This window comes from Prionailurus bengalensis, chromosome C2 (assembly GCF_016509475.1).
Source record: "Prionailurus bengalensis isolate Pbe53 chromosome C2, Fcat_Pben_1.1_paternal_pri, whole genome shotgun sequence".
In the NCBI taxonomy this organism is placed as follows: domain Eukaryota; kingdom Metazoa; phylum Chordata; class Mammalia; order Carnivora; family Felidae; genus Prionailurus; species Prionailurus bengalensis.
Window position 1 is genome coordinate 72286691 of NC_057350.1, and position 17927 is coordinate 72304617.

The 17927-nt window shown below is 51.0% G+C and overlaps 1 protein-coding gene across 2 annotated transcripts; it reads right to left on the minus strand.

Annotated features, from left to right (window-relative positions):
* Positions 1-3546: 3546 nt before the first annotated feature.
* ZDHHC19 (zinc finger DHHC-type palmitoyltransferase 19) lies at positions 3547-14830 on the minus strand. 2 transcript variants are annotated; one of them, XM_043594463.1, is made up of 8 exons: positions 14336-14830; positions 13847-13968; positions 13201-13340; positions 12233-12405; positions 11704-11809; positions 4917-5002; positions 4370-4569; positions 3547-3737 (listed from the first exon to the last, which is right to left on the minus strand). In XM_043594463.1, exons 1-8 carry the CDS (start codon positions 14479-14481, stop codon positions 3568-3570), a joined length of 1143 nt encoding a protein of 380 aa, XP_043450398.1. In that variant the 5' UTR covers positions 14482-14830; the 3' UTR covers positions 3547-3567. The 2 variants fall into 2 exon arrangements, with proteins under 2 accessions (XP_043450398.1, XP_043450400.1); XM_043594465.1 differs by having other exon boundaries at positions 3547-3763; positions 14336-14595.
* Positions 14831-17927: the final 3097 nt, after the last annotated feature.

Sequence of the window (17927 nt, forward strand, 5' to 3'; positions counted from 1 at the left end):
CTACCCCACCCTCAGCCACCGGCAGTGCCCTCCTGGGTGGGGCAGACAGGGCAGGGCAGGGCTGGGCATCATTATCACTCCCAGCTCAGGGCTGGAGACAGAGTTAAGCCAGGCCTTCTTATCGGCTCCCCAAGCACTATGCTGGAAGGCACTGCCTGGCTCTGAAGCTTGGGGGCTGGAAGGCGGGGCCCTGTAGTGGCTGCCCAAGTCCTTGCTCCTCTAGAATGGTCCCCAGAGCAAGAATGGAAGAAGCAGCCTGGCAAACAGAACTCCACCTGGCTTGGATACCGTGTCATCTTAGGCAATCCCTTCCCTCTCTAATCTCCATCTGTGAAACTGGGGGTGGAGGGGCAGCTGGAGAAGATGACCCCTGAGTCCCTCGCAGCTTGAAAGAGTTGGGATCCTGTGACCACCTGTGAGGTAGCCATGCTGATTGTCCTATTTACAGACAAGGCACCTGAGGCCGAGCAGAGGGAAGAGACTCATTCCCATAGCATACTAGTCAGTGGCAGAGCTGAAGGACACCCAAGCCAGTGCTCTTCCCACACCACATGCCCTGACCTTCTAGCAGGCCCATGGAGGAAAAGTCTAGAAATGACAAAAGCACAGCTACTTCTGGGCTCCCCATCCCAGGTCCAAACCCCTCCACGAGGTTCCAGGTATGGGCTGGGGACCTCAGAAGAGCTCCAGGCCCGTGGATACCTGGCAGCCCTACGGAGTGAGAGGTCACTCCTTGGCTTCTGTCCAGGGAAGGCAAGGATGGCAGGGCTTTCTGGGTGCGGGGAGAGCTGGCCCCATAACTGGACTCGGATAATACCCCTGCTCTTATCAGTGGGCCAAGGGCTCCAAGGGGTATATCTGAGAATCAAGGGCAGGTTCAGCAGAAGTGGGGAGGGAGCACAGAGGCAAGGTGAGTGCAGCTCAGCTGAAGCTTTTAGTCTGGAAGGAAAGAATCTCTGAGGGTGGGTCTAAGGGTTAGGGGATGGGTGTGGGCAGAGTCACAGGAAGGGGCAAGCTAGGTCCACTTACCCTTTGAGGAGCAGAGGAAACTGATCTAAAGGGATTTCTAAAGAAATCCTAAAAACCTCAGTTTGGGATGGACGAGAGAGACCCAAAATCTATGCCCCGGAGCAGAGGAGTCACGGCTGCCTTTGAGAACCTAAGAAAAGTTATGCCCTTGCCTAATGGGGAAACCGAGGCCCAGGCTTTTGGGGAGATGACTCACACCTAGCTTAAGACTTGGAAGGCCCTGGGGCGCCTGGGTGGCTCAGTTGGTTAAGCATCCAACTTCAGCCCAGGTCATGATCTTACAGCCTATGAATTCGGGCCCCGCATCTGGCTCTGGGCTGACAACTCAGAGCCTGAAGCCTGCTTCAGATTCTGTGTCCCTCTCTCTCTCTGTCCCTCCCCAACTCATGCTCTGTCTCTCTGTCTCTCTCAAAAATAAACATTAAAAAAAATTTTTTAAAGACTTGGAAAGCCCTGTTGGAGAGGGGGTGAGTCCCCTGTACAGCTGGGGGCAGTGACCCAGGAGGTTCAGTCCTAATGACCAGTCGCCAGGCTCTGAACCAGGCAGGGCAGCAGAGAAACAGGCCATGCGGCAGAGCAGGACTAGGCCTTCCAGACCCTGGGGCCTGGCTTTCTCAGGCCCCGGCAGAGATGGGGCTCCAGGCAGGCACCACCTGGGTACTCAGCCAGTTCCCTGAAGATCCAGGCCTTGGCTCAGGATTCCTGGGCTCTCTTCTTCTCTGGCCCAGGCTCAGAGGACTCCCATCTGGGAGCAGGCCTGCAACTCTCCTCAGTGCTGGGCAGCCAGGGCTGAGCTGTGCCCTCTGAAACCACCCAGACAGGTGATGAACACATACACTACATACACCCCTGGGGTTGGGGGCTCAAAAGGCCTCATGCCCTCTTCCCCTCCCCAGGCACCCCTGGACTGCAGGCTTCCCAGACAGATACGACTGCTTCACCTTTATTTGTAAATGCTGGCCCTAAGACTTTTAAATGTGGCCACCGAAGCCATTTACAACAAGGCCAAAACTAGGCTGCCTTTCTGTATGCCAGTGAGTACCCTGCACCCCTCCCAGAACCCAAGGTTAACTCTGAGTTAAGCAGGGGTGAGAGCTGAGAAAAGGCTTGAACACCGAGAGCGCTTGGCATGGGGAGTCCATGAGACCAGGGCAAAGGGGGCAAGAAAGAGCTGTAGTCCTTGGGGTTGAGCAAGACTGTTCAGGGGCCCAGAGAGCCAGAGGCAGAGCCAGAGCCAGGGGTAAAGCTGGGGCTGGACAGGGAAGGGCCCAAAGCCGCCATGGACATTCCAGGGAGGAGGAAGAAGGAAGGGCAGCAGTGAGAGGCACTCAGCATATAGAGAACTGAAGTTACGTCCTGCATTGTGGGTCACCCACCTCTCCAGGCTGGGCTGGCACCCCCAAAGGATGAACTCCTGCCACCCCCACAATACACATACAGGCACACAAACCTCCATGGGACCCTGAGGTGTTCACCTGGTCCTCTGCTGACATGCCTTCCTCTCACCTTCACCACATCCTGAGCTCGCCTGGCAATGAGGGTGGCAGGAAGCAGCGTGGTTAGTGCCCATCATCACCTCCTAATGTAGCAGTTCTGAACCTTCAGGGTGGCAGGAGCACATGGGGCACTTGACAAAAATTCAGATTCAGATTCCTGCCCTCCCTTCTCAAGATTCTGAATCAGTGGTCTGAGGACCCAGGTAATTCTGAGAGGGTGGTCCTTGGAGAAATGCTGGGTGGTCTGCTAGGTGTTCGGTGGAGAAAACAACCATAAATATAACTGCTGCATTCATCGTGTGCCTACTGTGCACCTGACGTTTGGCATGAACCACCTTATTTTGTCCTTTGACACCCTTCCGGGAAAGGTGCCATCATTTCTATTCCCAAGGTCACACACTGCCCACTAGAGAAATCACAATTTGAGGTAGTTCCCTCTCTCCCCACCCCCTTCCCGTCCCCCAGGGGCCTGCAGACTCACAGGGTCTGGGACCCACCCCAGGGACAGGACCAGAACCAGCATGTGACTCCCCAACAGGAAGGAGTGACAAAGGTGACACCAGTTAGTAAGAAAGATGTAGAATTGTACCGTAATGGAGAATACCCCCACCCCTCCACTTCCCAGGGATGAGGCAGCAAAAGGGCCCAGTCCCAGCCTGAGGGCTGCCAAGTCACCAGGGAGGCTCCAGTGTGGCAAGGCTGGACCTGGCTGGCTTGGCCAATTCCCAGGCGGCGGGCGCCCCCTGCAGCCAGACAGGGGAGTGGCAGGCAGAGGCCTGGACGTTCCCAGGGCTGACCTCCCTGGGACGGCTAGGTTTTCTCTGGCATCGTCTCCGGGCCTCACTGTGGTCCTTATGGTTGCCCCATTTTAAGGATGAGAGAAGTGTTGAGTGTCTTGCCCAAAATCGCAGAGCCAGCCAATATGGGGCCCTGGCTCCTCCCTCCCGGAGTCTTTGTCCCAGCCCCCCAGAGCCCCCCTCACCTCCAAGCTCCCTCGCCCGTAGGACAGACAGGACCTTTGTAGGAGGCAGGCAGTGGGTATTTAATAGGCTTTGGTGGAGGATCTCGACACTCCCACCAGGGAAGTGGGCAAGGGTGGGGCACAGACAGGCCTCCACACAGGGCTCAGGAGATGAGGTTCAGATGCAGGGGCTCCTGGCATCGCCGGGTGTGAGAGGGCGAGAGGTGGGCAGAGCCTCGTCTGGGGCACTCCTGCAGCAGGGAAAAAAACACTGGGCCTGCATGGAGCTAAACACAGAGTGGAGGGATGGGGGCTCTCCCCAAGCCCCTGCCCCACAGCTCATGACCCTCCAGTTAGGGAGCAAGAAACTATCCAAGCCACCAGCCCCACAGGCAGAGCAAAGGGAGTGGGCTGGTCCCACAGAATGTCACTGCAGGGGCCCTGGGGGAGGAGGAGGCTGTGGATTACACACCACCACTTCATTCCTAATGGTCCACTTCCAGGCATTTCATATGTTGGGCTTCAGAGTAAAAGTTGCCTTTAAATAAAGGGCTCCAATCTCAGAATTATGAACTACTGGCCTAGTCTCAGTCACTAATAGCTGAGGAAACAGACACCCAGAAAGGGTAAGTGGCCTCAGGCCAACCAGCAAGTGGTCTTTTCTCTTTATGTCTCCAGGGACCCCTGGTGTATTCTGAGGACTGTGACTTTACTTCCAGCACTCCTCAGGTCTATGATCCCCCTCCCTCAAGCTCTGAGTGCTCCAGTCTCAGGGCCAGCCAAACATGGGGTGAGGGGTTTCCCCCCAACACTTGTAGTATCCACAGAATCCCTCTCCCAACACACACAAATACACACTCTCTCTCTCTCTTTCTCTTCTTACCTCCTGGAGGGCTAGAGCCTCGCCCTGAGGGAACCTTCCCTGGTTTGTGGAGACTCAGAGGTTGGGGCTGGGGGCCAGAGCCAGGCTCTGGGAGGGCTGGGGGACTGAGCACCGAGGGGCACACTGGGAAGTGCAGGTTCTGCATGGGCACCCAGTCAGACCCCGCCACTCTCTGCAGCCAGACAGCTTCAGCCATGTACCTGGGGAGCAATAAGCCAGATGGAAGGGGTCATGGGCCTCTTGGCCTGCTCCCCCTCAGCTTGGGGAGCACACAGCCCAAGGCTTGGCCCTGCAGAGAGCTGCGGCCAGTCTCATTCAGGCTATAGTGCCCCTCTACCACATTTCTTAGGGTAAGAATCCACAAAGGCAAGGAAGTGAGGGTTCCAGAGGCTCTCACAATGCCCTGAAGGAAACCCCAAAAGAAGAACAGTGAGTATAAAGGCCTGGGAGCTGGGCTAAGAGGTCAGGGGCGATGACCCGGCTTTATCCCAACTCCCCCTCCCCCCCACCACACCCCATCACTGGGTCCTCTGATCTGCAAACTCACTTGGGTCCCAGCGGTGCACAAATTGTTAAATACCAGTTGCTGGCACAGCCGTGGTCGAAGGGGTTGTATCCCCGCAGGTATCGGCACTGGAGGGAGGTGAGGGCCAAAAGAGGAACTCAGGTTCAGCAGGACCAGGCAGCCTACCCTCTGATGGTCCTCCCTGAACCATCAGCTCAACACAGGCCCATGGCAAGACTCCAAGGGCAGAGAAGCAGGGCCAGTGAGCCAAGGCCTCCCCGACTCACCTCCGAGTAGCTCTCTCCAGGCAACCCCTGGCCCTGCCCCCACCTCTCCTGCCTTCTCAGGGATCCTCCCCCATCACCCGTACTCTCTTTTGCAGTATCCTCTCCTTCTCTGTTTCCTTTGGCCACACCACATCCTCCTGCTACCTCCTTCTAGATACACTTTCAGATCTTTTTGTGTCTAAACTGGTCCAAATACAGTTCCACACCCCTCCCCCAATTTCCCTACCTTCCCAGTTCTCATTTTTTCCAAACTTGTGCTTTCACTGAATTTCACTATCTAGAAGGCCAATGCATGGGGCCCAACCATATTTCCCTAACAAAATAACTTGGCCCTGGAAATCTGGACTGAAGTTCCTGAGCACCCATGCAGTGAAGGTCAAGCCCAAAGGTGAAGTCCTCCCGTGAATACTCTTAACCAAGTTCTTCCCCTCCCCTCCCTCTACCCATCAGCCCCGCCCTCCTCCCCCTCCCCAGCACGAGCAGATTCTCACCCTGACGTCAAGAGCCTTAGCTACAAAATGTCTGTAATGATCAAAAGTGGCCCAAGGGCACCTCTGCCCACCATGGGGAGCTCCCCTGTGTCCCATGCCCCTATCACAAAGATTTTGACCTTCAACACTATTCTCCATCACAAGGTGTCAGGACTCCATGCAGGGCAGCTGACACCTAGGGGAGAAAAAGTCGAGCCGGCTCCACAATGTCCCATTGTTGACAAAAAGTGACATCGACCATCAAGACACTTTGAGTTCTAACGTTTAAAGCATTAAGGGAAACTGCCATTCTATTTGAAATTTTAATTAAATGATTAGAAGAGTTTGATTATATTTACAATTAGAATTTTAAATTTAGAGAAATAAATTTTGATTGATTAGATGTATATGAAGTATACAGTATATACTGCCCAACACTTAAAGGCATGAAAATTGTCTGATGAACTCATTAGAACTCACTAGTAAAAGACAACACCTTCCTCTCCCCACATGAGAGCTTCTCGGATGTGAATGGAATCCAACAGCTCCAATTCCGTGTCTCAAATGCTCCCACACTCCACAGGACAAAAATCAAAGCGGGCATCTTCTCTTCCCAGCTCCTCCTTCCCAGGCTCTCTGCTGCCTCTGCTCTCTGCCCTTCTTCCCCAGGGATCAGGTTATCAGGCATTTTTCTCTCTCTTTCTCTCCCTCCTTCTCTCCCAAGGCATTATCAATTCCTTTGTGTAAAGACTCACTCATTCGCTCGGAAATATCTGGGGGCCTCAACAATGTCCTAGGCACAGCACTGGGGGCTGAGGACACAACCACCACCACCAAAGCCTGCCTTAACTTTCAGGCAGCTGGGGAGTGGGCAGGGCAGTGCACAGAAGAGCAGGCAGCCGGGGCCAAGACTCCAAGGTGCAGGGAGAGGAGCAGCAGCCCTGGAAAGCAGACAGTGGGGCCCTGAGTGGACACGGCAGGGGCATTCAGCTTCCCTGATACTGTGTGCAGCCTAGAAAGATTAAGTCTTAGGGCTGCCTACTGGCCCCTTGGAGAGCACAGCGCCAACGTGACAGTGAGGAGAGGCCGGGCTGGAAGCTGGCTGAGGAAGGCAAAGAATGATACCGGCGAGCATAGCCAGCTCGTTCAAGAAATATGGCCCTGCTGGAGGGGAGAAGGCAACAGGTGGAGAAGAGGCTTGTGTTGTTAGGAGTGTTCTCTTTGTTCCTAAGATGGGAGAGACGCGAACACGTGTAAATGATGATGGGAAGGAACGGTAATAAGAGCAACAACAATATATAGGGCTTCTACTCATACTGGCTGCTGCTCTCCGTGTCTTACACGTATTAAGCCATGCGGCCCGTTTCACAGATGGGGAAACCAAAACACCAGGTAGCTAAGTAACAAATCCAGTATCTCCCTGCTGATATGAAGCTGCGGTTGGAATTTATGTAGACTGGCTCCAGCGCCCTTGGTATCAACCACTGGGGCAAGTGGCCCCAAAAGACGTGGTTCGGGGATGGAGGTAGGAAGGGAATGAAGTTGAAGTGTGTAAAGAATGCCTGAAATGGGGGTCGTCTGGGTGGCTCAGTTGGTTAAGTGTCCAACCTCTGCTCAGGTCATGATCTCATGGTTTGTGGGTTCGAGACTCACATCGGGCTCTGTGCTGACAGCTCGGAGCCTGGAGCCTGCTCTGGATTCTGTGTCTCCTTCTATCTCTGACCTTCCCCCACTCACGCTCTGTCTCCATCTCTAATAAATAAACATTAAAAAAGAAAAAAAAAGAATGCCTGAAACAGGTTCTGCAGGTGAGGGGACAGAGCCCTGAAAGAATGAGTCACACTCATCACAGAGTGCAGCAAATCACAGAGTGCAAACCCCATTTAGATTTCTGAAGACTGGAGATCACAGACTGGGAGACCCCCGTTCTGAGCAGTGGAGCAAGGGCAGGCCAAGGGCCTGACGTGGGGCCAGAAGAACCATGGGATGTGGGAAGGGGAGTGCTGCCCAAGGGAGGCTGAAATGATGGACTGAGGCTGGAGACAGAAGACACGCAGACCACAGAAGGTAATGAGAAAGGGATAATGGGTACTGAGCAAGAGGAGTCACCGGTGGGCTGGAGTGGTTGAGTAGTGACTGTAAGGGCAGCCAAGTGGTGGGCAAATAGGGTTCCTCTGTCCTGTCAGTTGTCTCAGTATCTCCAGCTCTCCCTCATCAATGTAGGCAACTACAATCTTCCTAAAACAACCTTCAGTTGGGGTGCCTGGCTGGCTCAGTCTGGGTAGAGCATGTGGCTTTTGATTTCAGCAGCTCTTAATCTCAGGGTATTGAGTGCAAGCCCCACATTGGTCATAGAGCTGACTTAAAAATAATAACAACAATCTTTAGCCAAGTCATCGTCCTGCTAAAGGAATCCCATGGCAAGGATGTTCACTTTTATCACTTCTACTCAACATTGCACTGGAGATCCAAGACGGTCAGTACAGTAAGAAAAGAAAAAGAAATAAAGCCATACATGTTAGGAAGGAAGAAATGAAACTGTCCTTATTCACAGATGACATGATTTTCTATGTAGAATCAACAACAAAAAAAAAACTATTAGAATAAGTGAGTCTAGCAAAATTGCAAGATTCAAGACCGATAAACAAAAAATCCATTGTATTTCCTTATAATAATAATCAAACAGAAATGAAATTTAAAAACACATTTATGGGGAGTCTGGGTGGCTGAGTCAGTTGAACATCTGACTCTTGATTTCAGCTCAGGTTATGATCCCAGGGTTGTGGGATTGAGCCCTGCATCAGGATCCATGCTGAGCAGGGAGCCTCCTTAAGACTCTGTCTGTCTGTCTGTCTCTCTCTCTCTTTCTCTCCCCCTCTGCCACTCTCTCCCTCTTTAAAAATAAAAAAATAAAGGAAGCAAAAATAATATAAAAAAGGGAGGGGGACAAAACACAAGAGACTGTTAAATATAGAGAACAAACAGAGGGCTACTGGAGGGGTTGTGGGAGGGGGATGGGCTAAATGGGTAAGGGGCATTAAGGAATCTGCTCCTGAAATTATTGTTGCACTATATGCCAACTAACTTGGACGTAAATTCAAAAATAAATTATTTAATTAATTTAAAAAATATTTAAAAATTAAAAAATAAAATAAAATAAATAAAAGTAGCACATATACAATAACACGAAAAGCAAAATACTTAGAAAAGATCAGGGAGCCTGGGTGGCTCAGTCAGTTAAGTGGCTGACTTCAGCTCAGGTCATGATCTCACAGTCATGAGTTCAAGCCCCGCGTCGGGCTCTGTGCTGACACCTCAGAGCCTGGAGCCTGCTTTGGATTCTATGTCTCCCTCTCTCTCTGTCCCTCCCTGCTTGCCTTCTGTCTCTCTCTCAAAAATAAACAGACATTGTAAAAAATACTTAGAAAAGATCTAACACAATGTATGCAAGATCTATATACTGAAAACTACAAAACACTAACGAAAGAAATTGAAGAAGTACATGGAAAGAGGTTTGTGGCTTCAAAAGCTCAATATTGGTAAAACGTCAATTTTCTAAATTGACCTATAGGTTCAATGTAATCCACATAAAAATCTCAGCAAACGTTTTTGTGGAAATTAAGCTGATTCTAAAAGTTATGTGGAAAATCAAAGGAACTAGGATAACCAACAAAACTCCCCAAAAGAACAAAGTTGGAGAACTTACATTGTGCAATTTCAAGACGTAATGTAAACCTACTAATCCAGACAGTGTGGTATTGGCAAAAGAACAGAGTCCAGAAATACACCCACAACTACATAGTTAACTGATTCTTGACACATGTGCAAAGGTAACTCAATGCAAGAGGACAGTCTTTTCTTTTTTTTTTTTAATTTTTTTTTTAACATTTATTTATTTTTGAGACAGAGAGAGACAGAGCATGAATGGGGGAGGGTCAGAGAGAGAGGGAGACACAGAATCTGAAACAGGCTCCAGGCTCTGAGCAGTCAGCACAGAGCCCGACGCGGGGCTCGAACTCACATACCGCGAGATGGTGACCTGAGCCGAAGTCGGACGCTCAACCGACTGAGCCACCCAGGCGCCCCGAGGACAGTCTTTTCAACAAATGGTGCTGGAACAGCCCATTTGCAAAAATAATACATCTTGACCCTACCTTGCATCATATACAAAATTTAATGCAAAATGAGTCATAGTCCTAAACATAAAATCCAAAACTTATAAAACTTCCAGAAGAAAATATAAGAAAATCTTTGTGACCTTGAGTTAGGCAAAATTTTCTTAATTACAACACCAAAAACATGGTCTATAAAAGGGAAAAACCAATAGTGTATTTCAGCAGAATTTAAAACTTCTGATCTTTGGAAGGCACTGTTAAAAAAAAATTGAGATGACATACAGACTGGGAGAAAATATTTGCAAAACACATATCTAAATCCAGAGTACATAAAGAAGTCTTAGGACTCAATAATTTCACAAAGAAAAAAATGGGGGGGGGGGGCGCCTGGGTGGCTCAGTCGGTGAAGCATCGGACTTCCAACTCAGGTCATGATCTCACTGTTCGTGGGTTCAAGCCCTGCGTCGGGCTCTGTGCTGATAGCTCAGAGCCTGCAGCCTGTTTCAGATTCTGTGTCTCCTTTGCTCTCTGCCCCTCCCCCACTTGCACTCTGTGCGTCTCTCTCTCTGTCTCAAAAATAAATAAACATTAAAAAAAATTAAAAACGAAAAAACTGACAATACCAAATGTTAGTGAAGATGTAGAGCAACTGAAATTCTCACACATTGACTGTGGAAATGCACAGTGGGAACGCAGCCATTTGGGGAAACAATTTGACGGCCTCATAAAGTTAAATGTACAGTTACCATATGACCCAGCAATACCACGCCTAAGCATTTACCCAAAAAGAAATGAAAATGTATGTTCACGTGCCTGTACACCAATGTTTATAATCGCCGAAAACCGGAAACAACCCGAATACGCTTCCATCAGCAAATGGATAAACATGTGGGGGTATATCCACATGTTGCAATACTGCGTGGCAATAAAAAGGAAGAAACTACTGATATGGGCAGCAACATAGCTACATTTCAAATGCAGTATGCTAAGTGGAAGAAGCCAGACTCAAAAGGCTATGATTCCATTTATATGAGCCACTGGAAGAGGGAAAACTATAGGGATAGAAAGCAGAACAGTGGCTGCAAGAGGCTGTGGACAGGGAAACTGGCTACAGAAGGCCGTGAGGGAGTTTTCTGTGGGGTGATGGAGCTGTTGTAAATCTTGATTATGGTGGTGGTTACAGGACAGGACTGCACGTCAAAACTCATATAACTGTGCACCGAAACAAGGTGAAGTCTAACGTTTAAAAAAAAAAAAAAAAATCCTATCGTGGCTGCCAGGTTTCCACTGGATTAAGACCAAATTCTCTACCTGACTTTCTGAGCCCTTTCATTCCGGCCAATCCCGAGCAGTCCACTTGATTTCCCACGCCATCTTCTGCTCCAATTACCACCGTTTCCTCACCGTCCTACCCACATTCGACAGACTGGCAGGCTTCCCTGCCTTTCTGCAGGCTGAGCCCCTCACATTTGCTCTCTCCATTTTCTGACGGTCCCAAACCACTAAGCGGCACGCCCCACGCCACACAGCGGTCCTCCCAGAACTCAAGTTCCTCTCTGAGTCTGCACTACTCAAAGTGGGAGAGGCCCTTTCTCGCAGCGTTCACCGGCGTCTGGCGGGTGTTATTCTGATTTCAGTTACCCTATCAACACAAGCGCAGGATGAAGCCTTACTCATCTCTCCGCCCAACGCTCAAAATTAAGCACACGTGGCCTAGCACACAGTAGGCCCTCGATGCAGTGCACCCAGGAAGGAGAGTGACCACCGAGCTCTAGGAGCAGGTGGATATGAGATGCGTCTAGGTCCAGAAGGGCTAATGGCCCTTCTGGAGGCATTCGATGCAGGTCAGGCCGTCAGGCACCAGGGCGGTGCACAAAGCGGAAAGGGCAGAGGTCCCGGAGGCGCAAGGTGACCACCCACAGCCCGGTATCCCCGCGTCCCGCTCGGCCTCGCGTACCTTACCCTCGCAGGAGCGCTGGGCCGCGCTCACCGACATGGCCTGGATCAGCAGCAGCAGGAAGAGTGGCACCAGGAAGCCGGCGGCGGGTACGGTCACCAGGATGCTGCGCACCAGCTAAGGAGCAGAGCCTCCGGACCTTCCTCCCTGGCCCCGCCCCTCGTCCGACTCCGCCCCAACATCCCCGCCCCCAACCGGGACCTTCCATCCGCTCCCCGCGCTCCGCCCGGTACACCTCACTCCACTACCCTCCTCAGGCCCCGTGCCACCTTTAGCATTCCCCATCATGACCCTGGTAGATTCTCAAGTCTTCCCTGTCCCTTCTAGCCCCATCCATCTCCCTGGCCCTGCCCACCCCCACCTAGTCCATGGGGGTTCTCCCCGTACACCATTGGGGGGGGGGGAGGAGGACCACCCCGCCTCCCCCCCTCCCCCCCTTCCCCCCCCTCCCCCCCTCCCGCTAATCCTGCCCCTCATCCCCACCCCGCTCTCTCCCCAGTGCTCCCTACGTGCGTCCCACGGCGGATACGCCATGGCCTTGTCCATGGAGAAGGGCAGGTGGGTTGTGCGCACCAGGAAGATCAGGCAGGTCACCAGCAGGGCACCCGAGTAGAGGCACAAGGACAGGACGAGCAGCATGAAGAAGCGGAAGTTGCGGTGACCTATGCAGTTATTAACCCATTTGCAGTGGTGGTCAAAGTCCTGGGCAAGAGGGAGGGGGCAGGCTTGGAGCACCCCTAATCAGAGGTTTTACCCCCTTTCCCAAAGGCCGCCTACCCTTGGCCCCTCAAACTGGCTCCCATCCCTAGGGAGCCACAAAGTCCTTAATGCTGGCATTTCTATGGCTAGAGCACTGTTAAGTCTCCATGGCTCACAAGGTCATATATCAAGAGGCCTTTAGAGACAAGGCCTTCCTGGTCTTCTGTGGGACACATCCTGGTTTAACTTTGGGCAGGACACAGAATATTTCTGGGACTCTGTTTTCTCATCTATTGAATAAGGATAATAATACCCTTGCTCAGGCGGCCTCCCGGGATTGTAAGGACCAGATAAGACAGCACATTTGTAAACCTGTGTAGCCTGTGCACATGAGACAGCTCAGCACTCGGACCCCAGGAGACCCTCTGACCTGGACATGCAAAGAAGACAGGCGAAGCTTCCCTGGCCAGGCCTACAGCCAGCCTGAGGGCCTTGGGCACCTAGTGTCAGCAAGCCTGGGGGAAGACAACGAGTGTCTTTCTCCCCCTGGCCTGACCAGGTCCAGCATAGGTGTGGATGCCTCTGCGTGTCAGCACCTGCACAGGCAAGGGCCAACCTCCCAGGACAGGTGACAGGTAGTGACCTGCATGAGTGACCAAGAGTGGCTGGGAGTTACTGCCACCCTTGGCCTTTAGCGATCCCGGAAGTGGTTTCACACCTGCCACAGGAGCTGGTGTGGGTGGGCCTCCTGGGCAGGGGCAGGGTGGGGGCAGGTGGGCAGTCAAGGAGGGCACTCACTTCCACACAGACGTTGCACCAGGGACAGTGGTAGGTCCGGGGCGGGCGGTGGAAGCAGCACTTTTGGCACCATTGCAGACGGAAGGCCCTCTGGTTCACCCATACCACATGCACCATCATGGGGCCCTGTTCATTGGAGCCTGTCACAGGAAGAGGATTGGGCAGCAGTAAGAGGGCCTTCCATCAGTCTGCTGCTCCGGGGGTAGGGAGGCCAGCTCCCTATCATTACTGGGCTCCAGGAAGTGTGGGGAAGAGATGGGCAGGGGCATCCCTAGTGCCCACTGAGCAATCTGCCCAAGCACAGAGAGACTGGTATTCAAAGGGAAGGTAAGTTTCCAGCCAGAAGTGTTCTGTGAGGACTCAGCCCTTTGAAACTGTGACTGATGCTTTAAGGAGTTTGTGCAGTGGGAAGGACGAAGGGAGAACTGAGTGGTTTCAAAGGGCTGGCTTCTCCCCCCACCCAAAGCAACTGGAAAACTCCAGAAATCTGGTTTTCCACATCTCCGTGGCTTAGACGATGAAGTGCCAGAGGCAGGGCCTAGGAAAATGAGGATGTGCATTGAAAGGGTCCTGAGGCCCGAGGAGGGGAGATGGAAGGAGCCCTTCAGGAGAGGTTACATCCTTCTCCCAGGGACCAATGCCTCACCTTGATGCAAGATGCCCGGGTCTGAGAAATTGAGTGAAACGAGACTGAAGAAGGTGAGGACACAGAGGAGGCCTGTGACAAGAGGAAAAGCCCACTCCCCATTCTGGGCCAGCCACCTGCAACTGAGACCAGAGCGGGGCTCAGCCCTGATCTGGGGTGGGGGTGGGGAGGTGAAGTTCTCTCTGAACCCGGTCCACTTGGTCAGAACCCAAGTGGTTCTGAACCCCTTGAAGCCTGCTCTAAATATCCAGGCTGGTGACAGATACATAGAGACTCCACCAAATGTCACCCAGTGTTACAGGCCACCTTCAGCTCCCAGAGGCACCAAGCACTAAATACCCGTGCCTTTGCACCTTCGATTCCCTCTGCCTAGAGTATCCTCCCTTCTCTCGCCCCTCTTCCACACTTCCCCTTCCTCTGCACTGTCATTATCTATCTTCCTTTCTGTCTCTGTAGGAAACCTGTGGCTTGTGTGGGAGGGAGACTCACGGGAACGCAAAGAAAAGGCCACTGAAAACTACCAGCAGCACCACATTGAAGGCAGCAAACAGGCTTGGGAGGATCCAGGGAAGCGGGGCCTGAGGCAGGGGATGGGGCTCCTTCATGAGGGGCATGGCGTCCTTCAAGACTGGCATGGCTGGACCTCCTGCACCCCCAGGGGAGATCAGAGTCACCAGGCTCCCTCGCCCCAGCTGGCTCCAGGAGCCCCATGGCCACAGCAGCCTCGGAAGCCACAGCCCAGGGTGGAAGGAAAGAAGCTCCAATGTGACATCACAGAGGTTGAGGAGAATGGAGGCTAGGGGCTCTTCAGCAGAACTGTCTGCAGCCAGTGACCAGAACTTCCAACAGCAACCCCCTCCCCAACCCCCCCCGCTCCACACACACACACACACACACACACACACTTGTGCCAGGGACTGAGCGGTCCTGCCCTATGAGGTTGGCTTTGAGACTACATGAGATTAGAGAGACACATGGGGAGAAGGTGGGCGATTCTAGTCATCTTTTCAGGCTCAGTGCTAACTGAAGCAAACAGTGCTTGTGGTTCACTCTATTTTTTTCCCCTCTTTTATTATTACAAAATTCCACTTTGGGGAGTGGAGGAGCAGCTAGATAATTTTCTAACTTCCCTCATTTCCAGGGCTGGCTTCATGACACAAGTCTGGTCAATGAGACAAAGGGGATGTCTGCTGAGGATTCTCAGAAAAGATTTGCCTTGTCCTCTTCTTCTGGTCTTGAACCTAGATGTGCTGGCTGAAGGTACCACCTTGGACCCATTAGGCAGTATGTCAACAGGTTACAAAGAATGACATTGTTGAGTCACTGCCCCAGACTTAAACTGCCTGCCTCTGAGCTGCTTATTATATGAGAAGATAGCTGCATTTTCTGTTACATGCGGCTGACATTGGTCATTTGTTTTGGCCATTAAGCATCTGAACCCCTCTTTTTTTGGAGGATTCCCTGCACTGTACCTTATCACGAAGGGCAAAGACTGGTCCCCATACCAGTTGGAGCTAAAACTGCCAGATAATCGCATTCAAAGCCTCTCCTGCAGCTCGCGCATAGCCCTGTGACCCAGCCACCACCAATTAGCCTCAGAACTGCTACCACCAACCGAGTGGGAGTCTTCTGAGATACAGCAGCTGCACACATTTTCAGGGCTCCCGCGTGTAGAAGTGTGATGGCCATTTTGAATGTCACCTTAATTTCAACAGTGATTGCGCTGTGCTTCAACATGGATAAAATATGTAATTCTAAGAGCCCTATTTTGGTTTTTTTGTTTTTTTCTTAATGTTTATTTTGAGAGAGAGAAAGAGCGAGCGCACTGGTGTGCTAGACAGAGAGAGTGGGGGAGGGGCAGAGAGAGAGAGAATCCCAAGCAGGCTGCATGCTCAGCACGGACGCTTAACCATTTAACGGGCTGAGCCACTCAGGTGCCTCTTGATGTTGCTATTTTCTGAAGCTGGGGCCCAAATTCAGAAGAATAAAATTGACTTTGTGTCTTTTTGACTGGTAGGTGACACCAAAGACCTGCTCTGCCCCCTCATGACCTGTGACATGGCACTACCACGCATAGAAGGACGTTAACGCACAGATAGAATTAACACGCTCCGTATTTTCTTATGTGCTCAACAATATTGTAAGAGCTGCCCTATTTATTGGGCCCACATTGTGGGGTAAGCTGATAAATAAAAAAGAGGATTAAATCTAATACCCGTATAGGTATGAGGTTATCAATATGAATAAAATTTTTCGGTACTTTGGATACTCTTGCAGAGTGGGTGAAAGTACATTTGAATTCCAGGGCAAAGCCCAACACAGACTGTCAACAAATTGGCTTCTAAGAATATTTTATTCCTTAGTTTAAAACACGTATGTCAATTGGCAGCAATTTTGGCACACACCTTAGGTAACAGATTCGTCAGTGTTTTTCACTGTCCATTAATTCATTTTTCCTCCTCAGGTTAATTACCAGTCAAGTCTTCATGGAATAATTATGGGGACCCATCACTTATATACCTCACCCCAGTAGAGATTCCATTCTCCTCCATTCTGATAACGTTAGCTCCTGGAACAAGTTAATGTGCCTTGTCGTCAACATATGGTTTCTCTGCTCCTTTCCTTTTTGTGTGAAGCTGCAGACCAGAGATGGGGTCTTCTGGAAGAAACATCGAAGGACATAAAGGGATACAGGGAATAGACACACGATTACAGACTTCCGTAGAATAAGCTGATGTGACCACGGAGCAGACACCTCACTGTCGGTCAGTCCCTGGATTCCATCCTCCAAAAACCTCCTTCTCCCCCAGTGCTGTTCATCCCAGTCATCAGGACCATCATTCACCCTATTGTTCAGATCAAACCCGGGGAGTCGCCTGACTCCTGTCCTTATCTCATCCAATCCACCAGCTCTGCCATCAAAATAGAATCTCTCAAGTCCAAGCCATCACCCTCTCTTGCCTGGATATTCCGATAACCTTCTAACTGCCCCGTGCCTCCTCTGTCCTTGGCCTTTAATGGACTCTGTTCCAAATAGCAGCCAGTGCTCCTTTTAGAACTTAGCTCATGGCCTCTGGTTGGAACCTTCCAACTGCTTCATAGGTCGCTCAGAGCAAAATCCAAAGTCCTTACCGTGGCCTTCAAGGCCCTCCCTGACCTGGCTCCTCTAACTTTCTGTCCTCATTTCCTAACACTCAGCCCCTTGCTCACTCCACATCAGCCAGGCACACTAGCCTCCTTGCTGTTCCTCAAACACACCCGGCATTCTCCAGTCCTGGGTCCTCTGCACTTGCTCTCCCGTTTCCCTGGAATTCTTTGCCACAAACGTGGTAAGTGAAGATCTCGCTTCCTCTGTTCTTTTGCTCAAGTGGTGACTCTGCCTGCATCTCCGGCTGTTTCCTCAGTGTACACTCCTCACAGGTGCACTTTGGGTCAACAAATATGAATATTTAAAACACCCTTGGCATAATTTGCAAGATACTTGCCAGAAGGTTTGTGCATGTTCACACTGCTGTGATACTACTAACACTATAATCAAATATCAACATAAAATAATTTCTCAACTTTTATAGATGACAAATGTTACCTTGATCATTTCATTTATATCTCCTTAAGCTGCTTATGAAGTTAAGTATTCTTATGCACCCAGAGGTCATCTTATTGTAGTCGTCTTGTGAATTGCCCTTTTCCGTCTTTTGCTTTATCTCAGTGTAGAAATGTTGGGCTATTTTTCTCTTTTTTCATGGGTGATAAATGTACATAACATAAAATTGATCATTTTAGCCACTTTCCAGTTAAGTACATTCACAATGTCGTACAGCCTTCACCATCACCCATTTCAGGCCTCTTCCATCATCCCGAACAGAAACTCCGTACCCACTACGCAATGACTCCTCAATCGCCCCTGCCCCATCCGGTAACCACTGCTCTGCTTTCTGTCTCTGTATTTGACTATTGTTGGTCCCTCATATAAGTGGAATCACACAACACCTGTCCTCTTATGTCTGGCTTTTTCCACTCAGCATCGTGTCCTCAAGGTTCATCATTGGCCTTTAGCCGTCCTGAAAGTTGGTATGTTGCA

Excerpts from the sequence above, each read along its gene's own strand:
- ZDHHC19 (XM_043594463.1), bottom strand. The coding sequence starts at position 14,481 with ATGCCAGTCTTGAAGGACGCCATGCCCCTCATGAAGGAGCCCCATCCC. Across the intron at positions 13,969-14,335 it reads GGCCTTTTCTTTGCGTTCCC|TTGCAGGTGGCTGGCCCAGA; the intron begins GTGAGTCTCCCT and ends CTCTGGTCTCAG. Across the intron at positions 13,341-13,846 it reads CCCGGGCATCTTGCATCAAG|GCTCCAATGAACAGGGCCCC; the intron begins GTGAGGCATTGG and ends TTCCTGTGACAG.